Source organism: Rhinatrema bivittatum, chromosome 1, assembly GCF_901001135.1.
Source record: "Rhinatrema bivittatum chromosome 1, aRhiBiv1.1, whole genome shotgun sequence".
In the NCBI taxonomy this organism is placed as follows: domain Eukaryota; kingdom Metazoa; phylum Chordata; class Amphibia; order Gymnophiona; family Rhinatrematidae; genus Rhinatrema; species Rhinatrema bivittatum.
This window is the reverse complement of record NC_042615.1, coordinates 621,105,053-621,126,740: the sequence shown is the minus strand read 5'-3', so window position 1 is coordinate 621,126,740 and position 21,688 is coordinate 621,105,053. Positions and strand designations below refer to the sequence as shown.

Sequence of the window (21,688 nt, the reverse complement as noted above, 5' to 3'; positions counted from 1 at the left end):
GGTGTTGGGACCGGTCCTGTTCAATATCTTTGTGAGCGACATTGCGGACGGGATAGAAGGTAAGGTTTGTCTTTTTGCGGATGACACTAAGATCTGCAACAGAGTGGACACGCCGGAAGGAGTGGAGAGAATGAGACGGGATCTAAGGAAACTGGAAGAGTGGTCGAAGATATGGCAGCTGAGATTCAATGCCAAGAAGTGCAAAGTCATGCATATGGGGAGTGGAAATCCAAATGAACTGTATTTAATGGGGGGGGGAAAGGCTGATGTGCACAGAGCAGGAGAGGGACCTTGGGGTGATGGTGTCTAATGATCTGAAGTCGGCGAAACAATGCGACAAGGCGATAGCTAAAGCCAGAAGAATGCTGGGCTGCATAGAGAGAGGAATATCGAGTAAGAAAAGGGAAGTGATTATTCCCTTGTACAGGTCCTTGGTGAGGCCTCACCTGGAGTACTGTGTTCAGTTCTGGAGACCGTACCTTCAAAAAGACAAAGACAAGATGGAGGCGGTACAGAGAAGGGCAACCAGGAAGGTGGAGGATCTTCATCGGATGACGTACGAGGAGAGATTGAAGAATCTAAATATGTACACCCTGGAGGAAAGGAGGAGCAGAGGTGATATGATACAGACTTTCAGATACTTGAAAGGTGTTAATGATCAAAAGACAACGACAAACCTTTTCCTAAGGAAAAAAATCAGCAGAACCAGGGGTCACGATTTGAAGCTCCAGGGAGGAAGATTCAGAACCAATGTCAGGAAGTATTTCTTCACGGAGAGGGTGGTGGATGCCTGGAATGCCCTTCCGGAGGATGTGGTGAAGACCAGAACTGTGAAGGACTTCAAAGGGGCGTGGGATAAACACTGTGGATCCATAAAGTCAAGAGGCTGCCAATGAAGAGTGGGTGACTCGCCAGAATGATGGCTACTGCCTGGAGTCAATACCCTTATTAAATAAACATACACAGGCTTGACTCCAACATCGCTCTAAGCTTCAACAGCAAGAGGAAATGTGGAAAAAAGGATTCACACTCACAAAGAGGGGAGTAGCTGGCTTGTTACGGCGGTTACTACCCCAAATCAAATAAGCCTGATACTTCACTTTCAATGCATATACAGCATGGTTCTCTGATTCAACGGCAGGGGAGAAGAAAAGAGGGTTCGCACTCACAAAGCGGGGAGTAGCTGGCTTGTTACGGCGGTTACTACCCCAAACCAAATGGGCCTGATACTTCACTTTCGATGCACATCCAGCATGGCTCTCTGCTTCAACGGCATGGGAGAAGACTTATACGTCACGCATATCCAGCATAGCTCCCTGCTTCAACGGCAGGGGAGAAGAAAAACAACCAATAAGGGCTAATAACATAGTCTGGGTAAAACAAATAAGCATGGGTGCAGCTTGCTTATTGCGGCGGCTACTACCCCAAACTAATCAAGCTAGATATTTCACTTGGATGCAGCTCCATCACTGCTCTCTACATTAAAGGTGGGGATGGAAGGGAAATAGAACCAAGAGCTAAGAGAAACAGATAAGTATGAGAGAAAATATGTGTGAAGCTTGCTGGGCAGACTAGATGGGCCATTTGGTCTTCTTCTGCCGTCATTTCTATGTTTCTATGTTTCTATATGAAGGTTAACATCAAAAATTAATAATTATATACAGAATCGAAGTGGCTACATTCTTTGAGTGTATAGGTTGTGATTCAGGTATGGTCAGGGAAGGCTTGTTTGAATAGCCAAGTTTCCAATCTTTTTCGGAAGGTTGGCAGGCAAGGCTCCTGGCGAAGGTTCGTGGGGATGGAGTTCCAGAGTGATGGACCGGCTGTCGAGAGAGCCCGTTCTCTTCAGGATATGTGCCGCGTGAATTTGGTATTGGGTATCTGGAGGGATCCTCTGTAGGCTTCTCTGGTCGGTCTAAGGGAGTTGTGTGGGCTGAGCGGGTGTTGAAGGTCAAGTAGTGTACGGTGGTGGATGGACTTATATATGATGGTGACGGATTTGAAGATGATTCTGAAGTGAATAGGGAGCCAATGGAGATCTTTTAAGATGGGTGAGATGAGTTGTGAGAAAGCAAATGAACACACCAAACCTTTTACCTTTTTCTTTAAATGAGTTTCCTGGCAGAAAAAAATAGCTTTCTTAGCGTCCAGTCAGATGAATCTAGAACAAGTCAAGTAAGTAGTCATTTCTCATTTTAAAGTGGAGGCTTCCTTAAGCATTAATTGCCATTTAAAAGGGGAACTCAACCCCTTCACACAGAGAGAAACAATTCTAAACTCCACCATCTTGACATTTCAAATGTACAAAGATTTAAATGGATACTATAATTGCAGCATCACAAATGTCTTATTCTAGTGTTCCCAAATTGTTTCCCAGATCCAGTTGTCCAATCCTAAAAGTCCTGACCCTCTTCAGGATTGAAATCCTATTTAACCCCCCATTTCTCTCCCCCTCCTGCCTATTCCCCCCCCCTCCCCAAACCAGGTCTACCCTGCGGACCAACTTCTCCATGAAAAATGGCATCACACTGAACCTCATCTCACACATCACAAATTAAGCTCATTTTGCAAACAAAATATAGGATCCTCAACTTCACCCATTTCACCAATCCAAACATTTATGATCACTGTGAAAGATGCGAGGAAAAATGTTACACTTGTACAACAAGAAACAACAACCATCGCTGTGGCACTAAAGTTATTGCAAAATAAAGCTGCATTACTTAGTCAAGTTTTTGCATCCCTCAATGACGCAGATCCATCAGAATGTCTCCTCAGCCTTTGGCGACCCATTGCCATTTGGGCTGATCCTCTTTGCCCTGGATACCTGAAATTGTAGCCACGATATCCTCATATAGCTTAATGTTTAAACTTTTTATTGAAGAAAAGTCATAATACAAGCAATCATGTAGTGTGCAGTTGTGTCTGCTGCACATTACATATAACTACATTGTATTTTCACCCCATTGTAAGTACATATGTGTAAGAAGAGACCACAATCAGCTATGCTACCATCCCCACCCAAGTCCTCCAAAGTTCAATCCAAGAAGAGAATTAGAATGTCATGTCCATTGCTGACTTATAGAGTATAAGTAGGTATTATAAATGAAAATCATTCACCTCAGAACTATGAAGTATCTGAAGGTAATTCCAAACTTCTAAAAAGGAACATTTTTGTTGAAAAAACTGTCCAACTGCAACTTTTTCAAACATCAGTTTATGAAAGGCATTTCTCCACATCCAGAAGGAAGGAGCTTCTGCAGATTTCCACATGGTGAGAATACTCTTCTTCCTCACGAGACAAGCTTTACATAATAGAAGCTTAGGCCTTTGGCCAGCATTTAAAGACATAGTCTTGTCAAATAAGACCCCTCGTATGAGAGAAAATGTTTTGTCCCATTATCAATTCAAGGAAGTCATAAATTCCATCCCAAAATTTGCCTATTACTGCACGAGTTTAAAAGCTATATCCCAACATTACCCTTAACACTTGGCATTTGGGACATAGATCTGTATCCACAAATCCAGAAAAATAAGCACAAGCTGAGGAGATATAGACCCATTTTAAAAATTTATATTGCATTTCCCGCAGATCCGAATTAGCAACATTAGTTGGGATATTTCTGAAGCTAACTCACAATTGTAGGTCTGTAAGGGTAGCTCTCCCTTCCACTTTTTGAGCAATGAGTTGAAATCTTGCATTGGGCGCAAATACAGCAAGGATTTGTACAGTCTGGAAATGGGTATCCTCTCAAACTCCTCAACTTTGAATATCTCTTCCAGTTTGATGCAGAAAGAGTCTGAGTGAGAGGCAGTGTTCCTTTTAAAGTGAGCGTATGTCATACATTTGCTGAGTATTGCTCACATGTTTTATATGGTTGCTCACAAAAATACCAAGCAGGCCACAGTCTAAACAGAATGACATCATCACAACCTGTAGTGAGATTGTAACAGGTTGGTTCAACCTGATTAGTTGGCTGAGGAATGCTGTACTGCAGCTCAATGAGTGTACCTCTACTGTTTGTGAGGAGCTAACCTAGGTGAAATCACCAAGAGAGCTGAGGTGAATATTTACGTCAATCTCTGTGGATTCATGAGCATCCAAGCAGGTGTTTGTGGAACTGGGGAGGAGGGAGAGTGAGAGAGAGATTTAAGTCAGGGTGGATTTTTTTCTTTGCAGTGTTGCTTTTTTCCCCACTGAAAATAAAATCTTTTGATACCTGAAAAGGGAGAAAAAAATAAGATTTATAAAACAAATAGGGAGCTGCTGCTTTCAAATATTAAAATAATTTAATGTCTAGCCACGTCTAAGCGTCACGCTGAAGAGAGATTAGTAACATATCTAAAAAGCGGTGTTTGGGATGTAAGATGGAGTGGTTGACTGTATGTTCTATTGAAATGGACGTTACTACATGGTGCTTGATATAGGTGCTTTTGGGAGAAAATTTTAGTTTCTTGGAGACAGATGGTGTTGTCTGCAAAATTTGCTTTAAATCTGGATCTAATAACAAATGGACCTCAGGAAAAACATGGATCTACTGGAAAGTGGACCATCTCAAACATCTCTATCAGAAATCTCATATTGATTCAGTCACAAAGCTTAAAAACCAATCCTGAGGATTGCTGAAAAAAATAATCTAAACAAGAACATGTAAACAGAAAATTCATGCTGCGAAAACAGGCAACAATGTTTTACTTGCTGTTAAAATTAATTCTTCAATGTCATCAGTCCAGGATATTCACAATCATGTTGCTAAATATGTGAAAATACCAGAAAGTTGGAGAAGTAAGAATTGCACCTTCGAGTTCATCCAGTGTCTAAATTCAACGATCAAAACTGATGTGTTAAATGAAATTTAGAAAATCGGCTTACCACAGTTTGATAGTCAATGAGTCAAATGATGTTTCATTTTCACAAATGTTAATTTATAAATTAAATTTAGGGATGAAAGTAAATTCATTCATAAAACAGTGTTTGGCACCATTAAACTAACAGCTTATGACCATTTGTCTATTTCCGGGGTTATTCAACAATTTTATATCGAAAACGAGTTAAATTTGAACCAGGTGGTAATGTTTACCGTGGACGGAGCATCAGTCATGCTGGGCAAAAGAAAAGATGTAGCTGCTATTTTGTGCCAGATCATTCTACACTTAGAGCAACATTGTGTGGCACACCATGAGGATCTGGGTATAGATAATGCTTGGAAACATATACCCTTGATGAAAGAGATAAAGACTTTAAGAACCGTTTACACAATTTTCAGCAGATCATCTGTAAAGAGGGCAAAATTTAAAGAATTTGCCAAAGCTCCGGAGGAAGATGTGATTGTGTTTAGACCACTAAATTAAATCACATGGCAGTCCAGACATTTTGCAGTAAGTGCTTTGATTAAGAATTATGATGTATTAGTGGGATACTGCCAACAAGTTGCTGAAGACAATGATCCTGTTCATAAATATTGCCTTCAAAAATTAAAAGTTCAGAACATGTTGCAATCGCAATACTTAATGAAGCTCTAGCTGAACTAGGGGACTCGTGTAAAATTCTGCAAAGAAGTGTATTTCTGACTCTTCAGGCTTTTCAGTTTGCAAAAAACTTGGAAACAAGCCACATTTCCATGAAGAGACACTTAATCTGCTCTTTTCATTTCAGTTTCCAGTTAACACAATCAATAATTATGTTCATCCAATGGGCATGTGACCATATATTTCCAGATGAATTAAGTGACTGGTTAGATATGTGGTCCTTATTAGTTATTTAGCAAATGCTGTTAGATAATCACTTCTGAAGAAGAGAACAATAGCAGTCTGCATGGAAGGAGTGAATCTCGGGATTTCCAGAGATGAAGCCTGTCTGTGCAATTTTAAAATGGGGTTTTGATGGTGTCAGGTACCTAATCCAAACATTGCATTTCTCTTTATAGAAGTACACACTCTGGAAGGCATTGATTGTTTCTAAGACATTTTATACACACATGAAGCTAGTGAAATGGATTCTTATGCAGTCAATATATAAAATATCATGACAAAGGAGATCTCAACTATGGTTCTGTTTGGATCCACTTAAAAAATGCTGTCATCCTAAGAACAGACTATTAAAATCACTTGAAATTCAGAACCTGTAAATGTTCTGTTTTTCCACTGTCCATATTGTAAAATGAAACTTCATCCCTCTGTCTTCTTGATTCCTCTTGTTCTGTCACCCTTTTTCTTTGCCAGTTCCACCTTTCTTCTGTTCATTCTTTGCCACTCCTTGTTTTTACTCCCTTCCCTTTTCAGAGATGTGCTGAGCTGAGGTGGCAAGCCTGGGAGCGCAGTGAGGATGCCTTGCTACAGGTTTCTCTCTACATTGCCACTATCTCACACTGCCTTGAAATGAGTTTCAAAGGGAAGTTCTCTCTCCCTGCCACTAGATGGTGCCAGTGTTGAGAAAAGATTGCCTAACTCATAATGCTGTGGCAACCTGATAATTGCTTTGTAAAAAGAGAAGGCTGCCTCTTGTTTTATGATTGATTCCCAGAACAGGTACAATATAGGGCCTTGTTTATTACGTCTACCCATAGACTCCGAATAGAACAGAATCCTTTGTTTCTTTTCTCACTGTGTGGAAACATCTACTTTAAAGGAAAAGGCAGGGGAAGTCTTTAAGGGAGACGAGATGCTTTACTAAATAGGGCTAAATGTATTTAATAGCTCTAATTATGTTAAATATACAAATAATAAAGATGGTTTTATTTTTATAGAAATCTGAAAAAAGACTACACCCAAGAAAACTTCAGGATACTTTTGAAACAGGCAAGTACATTCTGTGTGTTCATATTTATAAACAGAACAGGAATATAACACTGTACAAATACACACAAAAGTCCCTGCTAAATAGCTTACAATCTAGTCAAGACAAACATGCAGGACATAAGCATAAGAAATGCCATTCTGGGCTTGACCAAAGGTCGATCAACCCCTGCATCCTTTCTCTAGCAGTGGCTAATCCAAGTCACAGGTACTCAGCAGGATGCCAAAGAATAGATCCAATCCCTCTTCCTCATAACCAGGGATTAGCAATGGCTTTCCTGAGTATACTCGGCTTAAGATGGTTTATGCATTTTTCCTCCAGAAACTTGTCAAAGTTCTTTTTGAATCCAGCTAGCTAACTGCTTTTACCATATCTGTTGGCAACGAGTTCCACATTTTAATGATGCATTAAGTGAAAAAATACTTTCTCCAATTTGTTTTAAAAATGCTACCTATTAGCTTCATGGACTGTCCCTAGTAGTAATTGAAAGGATAAATAACTATTTCTTGTTGTACACCTCAAGATTTATAGACCTCTATCATATCTCCCCTCTTCTTCAGGCTGAAGAGCCCTAACCTATTTAGCCTTTCCTCATAGGAGAGCTGATCATTCCCTTTTCTAATTCTGCTGTATTTTTTTTTTTTTTTTTAAGATGGGTGCGACTAGAATTGCAGGTTCATTATGATATCTTCTGTTTTATTTTCCATTCCTTTCCTAATAATACTTAATAATCTAATTTTTTTGACTCATGCCACACATTGGGCTGAGAATTTCAAAGCATTGTCCCCTGTAACTCTTAGGTCTTTTTCCTGGGTGCAGATGCCTAATATGGAATCTATCATTGTGCACCTGTAGTTTGTATTATTCTTCCCTATTGTATCACTTTGCACTTGTCCAGATTCAGTTTCATCTGCCATTTAGATGCCCAATGCCCCTAGTCTTTCAAGGATGACGGAAACTTAAGAGAGTGGTTAAAATCAAAAGAACCAGACATTAAGATTTAAAAGCAATATCAAAAAGGTGGGTTTTTCAGACTGGATTTGAATAAGGCCTGAGAGGGAGTATGACGTACCACTTAGGAAGTCTATTACAGGTATGTAGCATAGCAAGGAGGAAAGCACAATGTCTGGTGTGGCAATGCAGGAAAAAGGAGAAGATAAGAATGACTTGCCCAATGATTGGCGTTCACGAGGAAGGTATAGGGAGAGATAAGAGAGGAGAGGGAATTAGGAACTGCAGGCAAAGTGCACTTGTGGGTAAGAGGGGTTTGAACTGCATGCGGAAATGGATAGGAAGCCAGTGTTGTGAATTGAGAAGAGGAGGGTTATATGGACATAATAGTAGCAGAAGATAAGGTATGCAGCTGATTTTGAATAGATTGATTCACTTGGAGACCTGTAAGTAGCAGATTGCAGTAGCCTAAGTGGGGAGGTGTTAAGACAGGGGGGTAAGGATTTTGATAGTGAGTTCAGTATATCACTCTACTCCTAAAACTGTTCAGGTGTTGAATCTAGGTTACAGCAAATTCTAGAATAAGGCTTCCTAAGCCTGTCCTTATGAACCTACAGGGTTTTCAGGATAACCACAATGAATATGTATGAGATATAGTTTGCATATACTAAGCTTCCACTGTATACAAATGCATCATGCATATTCATTGTGGATATCCTGAAAATCCTGACTGTAGGGGATTCTCACTAGTGGTAGAGTGAAAATGCACTAAACAAACCGATGATGAGAGGAGAGGGTATCTTTCATATGAAAGGCTAAAAAAGTTAGGGCTTTTTAGCTTAGAAAAGAGAAGTCCGAGGGGGGCATATGAAAGAAGTCTACACGATCGTGAGTGGGAAAGAACAAACCATAAGACAGCAGTGGCTTCCCCTATCCAAAAAATAGTAAGAGCTGGGGGCATCCAGTGAAACTGTATGATTATAATTTCAAGATGAACACACAAGAAAATATTTCTTTAGTCTGTTTGTAATTAAGTTGTGCAGTCTGCTGCTGCAAGACATAGTCACAGCAAGCGACTTAGGGTTCAAAAAGGGTCTGGATGCATTTCTAGAAGACAAGGACATAAATGGATACTAGAGATTGGGTAGGGACTGGGCTGCTAATACAGTTCTACATGTACAGGGAGCCCTTAGATGAGCTCTGGTTTAGATCTGTATCACTCACACCTCTGGAGCTTCTGTTGGAGACAGGATATTGGGCCAGGTAGGCCATGCTTTCACCCCTGCTTGGCCATTTCTGATTTCTTATATATAGGGCACTTGGGAAGGATATGTAGATGGTTGAATTAGCATAAGTCTGACACTTGTGAGCAATAACACCATCTCCAAAGTTTCTGCTAACTCCATTGTCCAAATTCTTCGTGGTTTCAAGCACGAGTGATGGTGCTATTAGGCAAGACTTAAATACCTGCAGGTGTTAAGTTACGCCAGAGCTAACGGCGTATAGGAAGCTGATGGTTTTTATTTCATGTCTTTGTTAAATATTGTGTCTTATTTTCAATCAGATGCAGTGGATGATTGCTGCTACTCCAGTGAAGACCAGTTACTTGAGCATCCTGATGGGCATCCAGTAGCAAGCAACAGACACTGCCAGTTCACATTCTCATCCAGAGCCTTTCTGTACTTCAAGTTTGACCATGATGCCATAATGAAATGTTTTGACCTTTGATGGCAAACATTTTGTGGATGGATGGACGGACAAGGATGGGTTTTTTAATGAAGCCTTACCTTTCTCAGGTGTTCTAAAGATGTGCAGGGATTTACTGTTGGCTCAGAAGGGTTCTTTCTCTTTACAGGACAGGAGTCATGTGTAGCAATTTGGTTTTGTGCACTGTAAAAACAGTATCACCTTTACACACACAAGTACCTTTCAGTGTTTAAGTCATTGGTTTTATTTCAGGCTTTGGAAAGCTTTTTTTTTTTTGTTTGTTTGTTGCTTTTATTTCATCAAGAAATGATCCGAGTTTACCCCAGCTTGAGAGCATTTCCATTCAGAAGCAGACCAGGCATGCTTTGCCAGTCATTTTGTTTGTTTGTGGGTGATATTGTGCTCAGCGTTGTTGGCAGCTCAAAGAGATTTTTTGTTTGCCTTGCCTTCTCATTCTTGAATGTTCTCTGCATACACTGTCCTTTCTTTGTGATGTGTAGTACTGTAAGCATATGTCTGTAGGCCCTCTGACCTCACTGAACTTCATTCAGGGGTTGCACTTCACGATGTCATAAAACTGTGGTGAAATTAGAGCAGGCTTATCGTCATGCTAGGTTCCGGGATGATGTGTGCTAATGCCTGGAAAATGGGCAGTATTAGGTTTTGCACCCCAATTCACTGTGAATGTGTAGAGTATATGAGTCAAGTCATTTTGAAAGGTTTTCTTGAAAAAAGTAAAGTTAATGTGATCTGCCCATTTTTTAATGGCACATTTAATTTCTGTGCAGGACTGAGCAGCTACTTAAGGACCACAGTGGGTCTGAAGCAACTAGCTGACCCTGCCATTTTCTTATTTTGCTGATAACCCATCTCTTGTGGAGAGTGAACTGTATGGCAATTTCAAAATTATGATTAGGCTTTCATATTCAAATAATGCGTAAGATGCATAATAATTTACAAACAGCAGAGCTGTGGCTCTGGTGCTCTGATTATTTTTTTTTCAAACACTGAGCGGTCTGTTTAACTGAGGAACAATTATCAGTGTGCTAATGTCCTGCTTGGATTAGTCCATCAGCCCATGGAGTCCGAGGTTTACTCTTGATATTGTAATTTACCTCTTTTGTGTAATTTTTACATTGAAATGTTAAATGTGTTGTCTCATTGAGATGGATATTCCTTTTCTCTTACAGTTTTTTTTTTTCAGTTTTCTACAGATAGTAGATGCATATGATGGAAAGAAGATACCAATTTTGGGAGTGTGATGATTTTAATAACTTCAATTTGATTCTAAAGTTGAGGATCCCTTCAGATTGGGGAAGACTGTGTTAATTTGAAAAAGATATGAAGAGTATTGTATGTGATGTCCTCACACTGTGACCTTTGTCTTCAGTTCTGTATGTTAATAATTCTTATGTTGTGTTTGTCACTTAGGAGAAGATAAACACAGTTACATTAGAAATGTTTTATGACAGGAATACCTGAGGGGGAAAATATGCTCCTTCTCTCTCCCTCTCACCATGGAACTGTCCATTTTTCCTTCTCACTTTTCTTGGCACTCTTCCTTAATGAATAGCATCTATGAATTTTACATAGATGGGTCATGTCACTCTCTTGTGCTGAGCTGAAGCAGTCTTCCAAGCGGATAACTGGAAGCATGATACTATGCAACCAGTTAACCACACTACTAGCAGCGACTCAAAACCCTAGTTTCTCTTAGAGTTGCTGCCTTCCTTTATTTTATAAAATATTATAGTGTAACATTTTTTAATATTTCTCTTTTACAGTGGAGATATTTCAGTTTTTTGTTTCTTTTTTAATCAGACTGCCCCCTAATGGCGAGAGTTCTACAAAGGTCTCAGCGAAGGGCAAGAGTGTGGCCCTCAAATGTGTGCCCTGCAGGGGGCAAGCGCACAGGCTTCAGGGGTTAATGTGCTATACCAGGGATGAGCTTGCTCAGTGAATTGCCACTGACTTGTCCATGATAAAGTTTGTTTCATGTATCAGACTGGCCTCGTGCAGGTAAAATTGTCAGTACTGCATTGGGAATGACTCTTGTCTGAGGGTGCTGTCCTCTTCCTTGGAAATGCCCAATTAATTTGAAGATTGCTCGTCTCTAGGAGTTTTTTCTGTGGAGCAGAAGGCCCAAGTACAGTAAGAAGGCATTTTTTTCCCCGACAGTGGAAGTCCTGCCAATCCAGGGTCATGTCAGCCCGGTGAGCATGAACCCCTTGGGAGAACTGCAGTTGTTTCTGAGGAACAGCACAGGCTGTTCTTTCAGCTGATTAGGAGCTAAAGATTGCAGTGCTCCTCAGACTCATGTCTTTCTGTAGAAATCTGCTGGACATAGTTCTCTTCAGAAGGTCACCAGTCCATGCTTTCTCTGGAATAATAAGGTTTTGCATTGTGCTTGAGGCCAGTGCTCTTGTCCTCTTCAAGGCCTGTGTTCTTGCCTTTCCCTGTGCCCATGCCAGTGCTGTCAACTTCCCCCCCATGGCCCACATTCAAGTCCTTTGGTCTTGCCCCTCAATGCTACACTTGCTATTGTAGGCCAGCACACTTGCCACCAGGACCTGCTGATGCGGGAAATATGACAATAAAGGAAACCACTTGTAACTTTGTATATAAAAATTTAGATTTATTCCAGTTATGAAAATTTAGAAAAATTAGCATTGTTTTGGACATCAGATAATGTATTGCTAAACCTGATATGGATGATAAGATAATGCTTGTTTAGTTCTTATTAATTACAACTTACATAATGTATAATATTGTTGGGGATCTTTAAGGCCAGAATAGAGGTAATGTGATACGGTTCTAAATTCCTGGTTTTCATCTCTGCGTCGACACTTACTCTGAATAATTTTGATGGGCCAAATCCAGAGTTTCAGGAATGTGAGTGGAGAAACAGAATTAATATGCAGAGATGTTTTCCTCCTTCAATCTTCTCTTTGCCTCTGATAATACAAGTTTAACAATGCTTTTTTTTATTGTTTTTTGTTTTTTTTTTTTAATATAACTTAGATGCCTTGAGAATACAGGTGAGGACATGTCTTTCTGAGTGGATGTAAGTTTAGATTCTCATATAAGGACTTCATATACAACATCCTATATGAATAGTCAGACTATATGATGCTGGCCACATCCAGTCATGGCTGTTTTGTGGCACTTGGCAACAAATACCCATCTATAGTATTTTTACCACAGTCACTGTCTGCATTCTTTTTTGTTGAAGTCAGCAGATTGCCTGCTGTTCAGTTTCTTATCAGTCTTCAGTATATTACTGGTCCATTGTCTTTTTTTTTAAACATGCAGAAACTTCAGTCAAAGATTTCAGCTCTTTTTGTTATTAAACAGTCATTTTCAGTATGTGCAGCGTCAATACAGCAAACACAAGAATCAGTTACTCTTTCATTACTCTACACTGTATTTGAACCTCACACTATAACCTTCCTAGGTCTGCATTCCTTGAGATTTACGTTAGAGGCCCATATTCTGGGCTTGCACTCTTTCTCCTTGTGGTAGCCATTCACATGTTCATTCTCTGGGTTCAGAGTAATAAATTTGCTTATACTCTTAAGGACTTGCATTTGAGCCAGGACTCCTGCTCCTTGGTGTTACATCCCTGAGGGCATGTGCTCTTACCCTTTAGAGCCCAAAGCATCTTAAAATTGTACCTTAGGAGATGAAACTTGTAGTGTCAAGGTGACTACCATCTCCTTGAAACTTTGTCTTAACTACTGTATTCTTTGAAACTACATCAGAGCTCCTACATTGCTCAAAGCTAGTTCTTGGCCTGGACATGCTTTTCGGCATTCAGGTACTGTGGGTATTTCCCTATCCCCAGAAGGGCTTACAATCTAAGTTTGTTCCTGACGTAAAGGAGTGTAAAGCAGAGTTGCTTACCTGTAGCCGGTGTTCTCCCAGGACAGCAGGATGTTAGTCCTCACATATGGGTGACATCATCGATGATGATGTCACCCATATGTGACATCAAGCCCATATTTTCCATCAAGCCTACCCTGACTAATCTAACTCCCTCTGTGAATCCCAGATCTGCCACTGTATAATATGCTTTTGTGAATTCCAGAACTGCTATTGTATAATACACCGTTTTTCCCTGTTCCCCACCCTGCATAGCATTAATCCTTGCCCCCCTTTGGAGTATGTAACTTTGGATTATGTAACTTACCATTTGCCGATTGAACTCATTTTATCCCTCTAGATATAGTTATTTATATATATATAGTTGCTCTTTATTTGTTGTTGAATCTATTTAACCGATGTTTACATTCCTATATTTTCTTGCCTCTGCTTTAGTTATTCTCTTCAGTCATCTTCCCTTTACCCTGTTATAATGTATTTTCCTCGCTTTGGTTAATATGTGAACTGACATGAAGTGCCTTTCTAATGTCGGTATATAAAAATTACTAAATAAATAAATGAAGCCCTAGCATGGAACACTTATGTCAAAGTTTCTAGAACTTTGACTGGCACACTGAGCATGCCAGTAACCCTGCATCCAGCAGGGGTCCCCCTTCAGTCTTGTTTGTAGCAAAAAGTACGAGCAGAAAATAAAATATTAAAAAGCGAACCCAACTCTGCAGGGTTTTGGGCGGGTTTCGTGAGGACTAACATCCTGCTGTCCTGGGAGAAAACCTGTTACAGGTAAGCAACTCTGTTTTCTCCCAGGACAAGCAGGATGGTAGTCCTCACATATGGGTGAATGGTGAGCTTCAGGAAGCCCAAGTAGAATGAACCAAAAGCACCCAATGACGTGCAACAGGCACAACAACTGGGGGGTGGTTTTGGGTGTGAGGGCAGCCTGAATTTCACAGTGGGTCGTAGGAAGGAAGTTGGGTTGTTAAACTGGAAACAAATTACGCAGAGACAATGAGCTGCAAAGGTGTGGAGAGAGCTCCATGTGGCAGCTCTGCAGATGTTAGCAAGAGATACAGAACGGAGGTGCGTAACTGACATTGCCATGGATCTTACTGAATGCGCTTTCACGCGTCCCTGTAGTGGAAGGCCTGCTTATTGGTAGAAGGTAATACAGTCCGCCAGCCAGGTGGACAGGGTCTGCTTGCCCACTGCAACTCCCAGTTTGGTTTTATCAAAGGAGATAAAAAGTTGGGTGGACTTCCTACGGGCTGCAGTGCAGTCCAAATAGAAGGCTAGCGCACGTTTGCAGTCTAAGGAATGCAAGGCCTGCTCACTTGGGTGTGAGTGAGGTTTTGGGAAAAAGGTAGGAAGTATTATGGACTGATTTAAATGGAAATCAGAAACTACCTTTGGCAGAAATTTAGGGTGAGTGTGGAGTACCACACGATTGTGGAGAAATTTGGTATAAAGTGGGTATGTGACTAGTGCCTGTAGCTCACTGACTCTGCGAACTGATGTTGTAGCAACTAGAAAGATCACTTTCCAAGTGAGATGTCTAACCTCGCAGGTATGTAGAGGCTTGAACGGAGGTCGCATGAGCCGTGCTAGTACAACATTGAGGTCCCATGACGCAATGGGGGGATGCAGTGGAGGCACTTCTGAAAACCAGTCGCCATTTTTTCGAAAAAATAAGGGCAGCGTGCGGTTGGTGGTCATCGTGCACCAATGGAAGCACCACCAGGAACAGACCGCAAAGAATGAGATAAAAACTTACCGGCGTCTGCGGAGATCAAAGGTGGATGGGGGACCCCAGGACAGGGAAAATGTTTTGAAAATCGAAGAAAAGTTTCCGTGAGGAAAAAAGTTGGGAGGAATTCTGAGTTCCTCAGAACCACGAGGCAACTGCTGCGCAAGAAAAAAAAAGACTGAAGGGGGTCCCCTGCTGGATGCAGGGTTAGTGGCATGCTCTGTGTGCCAGTCAAAGTTCTAGAAACTTTGACAAGTGTTCCATGATAGGGCTCCATCGATGATGTCACCCATAATGTGAGGACTACCATTCTGCTTGTCCTGGAAGAAAGTGACTTGCCCAAGGTTACAAGGTGTGTCAGTGGGATTTGAACCCTGCCTTCCTTGGTTCATAGCCTGCTGCTCTAACCACTAGGCTACTTCTCTCTAAATTGAAGGCCACTGTGGCTTTGGCTGCTCTCTGCATACATATTATGGCTTTTGCCCTCACTATATAGATGTATTATAGTATCTGTGCCTTTCGGGCTCATTGCAGCACTTATGGTCCTTGTTCGGTGTGATGGTTGTAATTCTCTAATCACATCATGCTTTTTCCTTCAAGGAATGTTGTGGCATATTCAGCTTTTGTGGTGCATTTACCTAAGTATGGTCGTCCATATATATTAGGGCTTTCAGACATTTTAACTGTTTAAGGCTTCTGGGTATTTCTAAGTGCTTGGACACTTTAGATGTTTTGATGTTTCTAGGCACTGAGGTTTTCAGGCATATCATGTCTTTGCTGCCCTTAAGGCATGTTCTGAATTGCTTGGAGACAGGAATATTGGAATCATTTGCTTGGTATCTCAAAAGATCAGAGCTTCTGTGTTGCCACAGGCAAGCACTTTGGAGACCAGAATCTCATTGCTTCCATACTTTCAAAGGCCACAGCTTTCTTATTACCTAACAATGTTTTGTTTTGGCATCCTTGTTAGTTGTGTTTTTGCTATGAAGTTCCTGTTGAGGAAACCATGCTTGGTTACTAAAGAAGTGGATACAGTGTCCACAGTGGACCTATTTACTCAGTGCCTCTGCAGTGAATGTGGTGTTTTAATCTGCAACACCCAACGAAGATGCCAGTTGCATGCTTTGGTGCCCTTATCTCTGCATGCCATCATCAGAGGAAAACCTTAGCACTTTTACTACAAAAGAAATAGGCATGGCAGAATTGGGTCTCTTGTTCAGCCAGAAGTCCTAACGCTTGCCCTCCATGTCATATTAAGTATTCTTTACATTATGTATATTGTGGAGCATTCTTTAAGATCTCATGCACACAAAGTAAAACTGGCTCTTCATTTCTTGAATTGTGGAAGAGTTGTGGCATTTTACCTAAGGATGTCTTAACCTCACCATCAAACTTCTCAATTGTTTGTGTCTTTTGATCGCAAGAGATTTAGAAGAGCAGTTGCTAAACCAACTTTATTCAGTTTGCTAACAGACTATATAGTAAACAGTTAGGCGCTGACTGGTTTACAGGTTATGGACTCTGTCAGGGATCAGCAAGTGAGCCACTGAAGTCACAATGGCTTTCATATTAGGTCCACTTCTGTTGAGGATATTTGCAAAGTTGCTACTTGTTTGTCTAACACCTTTCAAGTCCTACTACTGTCTGGACAGCATGTCCTGAGGAGACATTAACTTTGGACAAGTAGTTCTGCACAGCCTCTTCACCCAGTAGTCCACTGTGTGCTTGGTGAGGTCAGATTGCGTTTCAGAAAGTACTTCTACTGTATAGCCCTCAATTTTGTATTGTCTGCTTGTATATGGAGAAAGCAAGTTGTTTTATCTGTAAACAGGGTTTTCTGTAGACAACAAGATGTATTATCCATGCATAATACCCACTTGTTGAAGCTTAAACTCTGGAAGAGACTGAGATGCTCACATGGCAGCAGGGGCATGCAGTAACTCCCGCTTATGCCCAGTAAAGTCTTCACTGAGCTCTGAGAGCTGGATGCATGTTGGTATTGTTGGATGACATCACCCACGTGTCATCTTTATGGTAATCTGATTCTCTGTCCCCACTTGTGAGGACTTCACAACCTGCTTATCCTTAGATAGCAAATGTTGCTTACCTATAATGGGTGTCCTCTAAAGATAGCAAAATATAAGTCCTTGCAGTTGGTTCCTATTGTTATTAGTTATAGTAAGAGCTGAAGTGGGGGGGGGGGGGGGGGAATATGACATCCATGATACAGGGTGGCACACATGCTTAGTGTGTTAAAAACTTATAGAAGCTATTATGTAAACTTCAGAATTACATTCTGCTGTCTTCAGAGAACACTTCTTACAGGTAAGCAACTTTACGCTTTCTCAGCTTCCCAGTGTTGTAGCTAAGTCATATTTCCCTTAGAGTTCATTAAGGGCAAATCTCCTTCAGAAATTCAATGCAGTCTTTCATATCCTGCTATGCTGGTCCAGACAAAAAGGTTATTCCCAGCCCCACCACCATCAGATAAAGGCAAGGGGCACAACTTTCTCTGTAACATCACTACTACTTACATGTGGTTCAGCCCAGACAAAGCCAGTATTCTCTGCCTCCAGTAGATGGTAGGATGTACCTTTGGTGCAGCAGGATTTTCTGTACTGAGATTGTCTGCCCTGGTGGGGTATTTTGGACAGCTTGGCTGGTGCTTTGGTGACCTGTTTCCCAGTGGTTGGTGGGCTAGACAGCATGTTCTCCAGGCTAGTGAGCCCAATTGTAGAGGTTGCCAACCTTAGAAGGGGCTTTGTAATGCCAGAGGGGTTGGGGAGAGGCTGTTTTGGGCTGAGCTGAAAAGGATCCTGTGTGATATTTTCCAAAAAAATATTTTAAAAAGGGGTAAGATGAGCATCTGAGGATAGCCGATAATCGGGTAAAAATGTTTTTCTTAAGTGCAGGACTGTTGGGGTAAGTTTCCCCCTTGCGGAAGAGTGATTCAGCTGGCTGCAGTCTCAAGGACTGCTCTGTACTGCTATTTGCCGACTGAGGGGGGATATGATAGAGGTGTTTAAAATCATGAGAGGTCTAGAACGGGTAGATGTGAATCGGTTATTTACTCTTTCGGATAGTAGAAAGACTAGGGGGCACTCCATGAAGTTCGCATGGGGCACATTTAAAACTAATCGGAGAAAGTTCTTTTTTACTCAACGTACAATTAAACTCTGGAATTTGTTGCCAGAGGATGTGGTTAGTGCAGTTAGTATAGCTGTGTTTAAAAAAGGATTGGATAAGTTCTTGGAGGAGAAGTCCATTACCAGCTATTAAGTTCACTTAGAGAATAGCCACTCCCATTAGCAATGGTAACATGGAATAGACTTAGTTTTTGGGTACTTGCCAGGTTCTTATGGCCTGGATTGGCCACTGTTGGAAACAGGATGCTGGGCTTGATGGACCCTTGGTCTGACCCAGTATGGTATTTTCTTATGTTCTTATGTTCTTTGTTATGGAAGATGCAGCTGCTGGTGTTTGTCCTGCAGGTGCAGCCGCTCCTTCAGCTTTGCAAAGTCTTATTGTGCCACATATGTGTGGAGTAGTGAAAGTTTGGGAAGTCCTTAAAGGCTCTTGATCGATTCAGTGGTGGCCTATGCAGGAACTGAACCTGCTCTCTTTCTGAGCCAAGAGCTTAGGGTGACTCAGGTCTCAGATGTGGCTGTTTTGGTGGGATGGCTGCCATTTTGAATATAACTGCACTTCTGATTTTGCCCCTCCTATGCTAGCAACAGTTTATTGATCCCCCAGTGTTATCTCCAGTGGGGGATGGGTCTCTGGAGGCTACTCAAGAGCTCCAGAATGCCTGTTTCAAGGGAATTTTTCCCAGAACCTTTTTAGATTTTTTTCACCAGGCTTTCTGTGCAATACAGAAGCCGGGTGAAGAAGTGAGACCAGCTAGCTCCTTGGATTAGGTTCTTTGCTCAGGGCTTCCTGTTTTAGGGCAGCTGCTGCCAAAATGGGCCAAATTTGGCTTCAGAGGTAGATGGTCCTCCATCATTGCTAACAAGAGAACCTCTGCTGATAAACCCAGAAGAACACTTTGATGCAAGTAGCTGTGGGTCTTTGGAGGAGGGAGTTGTCTTCTGAAGGGAGGATACAGTCATCTGCCTTTTTCTCAGGGATGAGGTGGTAACCCTAATTACGCAGGTGGTTTCATCTTTCAGAATCCAAAATGGAGGAAGCTCCTGTCTAGGATCCTATTCAACTTTGTTGTGAAGTGGAAGACCTGCTCCTGACAGAGTGAGAATCCCCAGAGTGGTCTCAGAGGGGTAAAGCCCTTCAGTAAATTGTACCCACTGTCACATAATGCCACACAAAATCTATTTCAGATGTCGTGATTCAATGTGCTAGTCTCAGCTGTTTCTAGAAGAACTACAATACTGTTGAAGGAGGGATATAGCTGTTAAAGATCCCCAGGATAGGAAGATCAAGGTTCTTTTAAAACATATCTTTTCTTCCATGACTGTCAATCCAGTTTGCCATTTGTGGTGGTTATGTAGCTCGGGTAATTTTGCACTACAATAGCTCCGTGAAGGTCATGAGACTGGCTGGAGTTGGAAGCCATGTTCTTAGCAGATGCTTTCTGTGACCTTATGAGAATTGTATCTAGGTTTGTAGCTTTTGCTGTAGTAGCATGAACACATCTATGGCTTCACCACTGGACGGCTGATTTGTTTTGCAAAGTTCAGTTCCTTTTAAGTGGAAATTATTTGGTGAAGATGTAGAGAAGCTGGTTAAAGACTTAGGGGGTCCAAAGCCTCAGAGGCTTCCTGAGGACAAGGGGCAGTCCTTTTACTGGACTAACAGGGTCCATGGACAATTTTGAGATTCAAGAAGACACAGAACTGGGAAGCAATAGTCTTCCCAACCATTCAGGTTTAAAGGAAGGAAACAGTCTTTTTGAAGGTCTAGAAAGCCAAGGCTCAAGACACCTTGTTGAATAGGGGTGAGTCACTTGTCCTAGTAAAGAATGGCATGTCCTTTCCTTTCTGCTCCTCATAGGCAGTTGCCTACAATAGTTTTACAGGGATTGTACCCACCTAACCTCAGACTGGTGGGTCTTAGATGTCATACCATACTGTTATGCCCTGGAACTTGCTGCTCTGGTTCCCAGCACTTTTATAGTTTCTCCATTTGTGTTGCCCACCAGCATTAGCAGTTCAAGCTACATGTGAAGGCTGTAAGTTCAATACCATGTTAAGGCACAAGGATACAGTCATTATTCCATTTACTTTGTGGTCCCAAAGAAGGAACAGAATGTAGACTTAGTCTTGATCTGAAGGGAGTAAATAGTCTTTGCATTTCTCATTTCTGTATGGAGACTCTTCGGTCGGTATTAGTGACAGTTCAACAGGATAAGTTCCTCTCATCTCTGGATCTCTGAGAGGCATATTTTCACATTTCCATCAGGAAAGCTAATCAGAGTATTCTCTGTTTCTGTATCTTGGGAAAGCATTTTCAGTTTAGAGCACTTCCTTTAGGACTTGCCATAGCTTTAAGAACCTTCACTAAAGTAATGGTAGAAGTAGTAGTCTTTTTGAGAAAGGAGGGTATCATGGTTCATCCCTATCTGGACAATTGGCTGATCAGAGTCGAGCCTTATTTGGAAGGTGGCAGAGTATTTAATAGTTGTCCAGGTTTTAGAAGGCTCGGGCCAGGTAATCAATTTTGTGAAGAGCAAGGTTTGTCATTCCCTGTCTCTAGAATACCTGGAAGCTCAATTCAACATGAAGATAGGCCGTGTGTATATAACTACATATTGAGTGGTCAAGATTGTATGTCAGGTGAAAATGTTCACTACTCAGTGGGCCCCCAGAGCTACTGGGCTCCTTGGCTGCCACCTTAGATCTAGATCTCTGCCAACCAGAGTCTATATATAGCCTCTTCAATCTTTTCTCTGTGTCTCTGCAATCTCAGGATTATTAGTGTCACCTTCCTCTCTTCCAGATCTGGTGGAAGGGAGCCTTTCCTGTTGGTCAACATAGGGGCATCGTTCCAACCCTTTTATCGTTTTGGTCACCCTTCTCTCTACCTTTTCTAATTCCGGTAAATCTTTTTTTAAATGCAGTGACCTTAATTGCACCTAATAGTCAAGGTACGGTTTCACCTTGGAGTAATAGAGGCATTACAACATCCTCTTTCCTAATAATTCCTAGCATTCTATTTGCTTTCTTGGCTGCTGCAGCTCAATGAGCAGAGGATTTCAATGTATTCACGATGTCACCTAGATCCTTATCCTAGGTGGTGACTCCCAATGTGGAACCTTGCATTGGGTTGCCCTTCCCTAAGTGCATCATTTTGTATGTGTCCATTTGGATGCCCAGTTTCACAAGGTCCTCTTGCCATTTCTCACAATCCACAGCCAAGAGGGGAGTTTGTGTTTCCTCCCTGGCTATTGATAGGAAGGATCTTAAAAAGAGTAGAGAAGGAAATTGTTTGTATTGCTCTGGTTGCTCCAGATTGGCCAAGAAGACTTTGGAATGTGGACATAAGGTTGCAGATAAATTTTCCACTTTGATTCTCAGGAACAGAGGGCTTCATGATTCAGGGTCTGATTGTCATGGAGGATTTATTCTAACTTGGTCTGGCTCTTAAGAGGTCCT

At 41.5% G+C, this 21,688-nt stretch overlaps 1 protein-coding gene across 1 annotated transcript in view; it reads left to right on the top strand.

Moving 5' to 3' along the window:
- DCP2 (decapping mRNA 2) overlaps positions 1 to 9,899 on the top strand; it is a 106,091-nt gene extending 96,192 nt beyond the window's left edge. The window contains exons 10-11 of the mRNA XM_029571565.1: positions 6,747 to 6,798; positions 9,312 to 9,899. Of these exons, the coding sequence (XP_029427425.1) occupies positions 6,747 to 6,798; positions 9,312 to 9,475 (216 nt within the window). The 3' untranslated portion in view covers positions 9,476 to 9,899. The remainder of the gene's footprint in view (positions 1 to 6,746; positions 6,799 to 9,311) is intronic.
- The last annotated feature ends 11,789 nt before the right edge of the window (positions 9,900 to 21,688 follow it).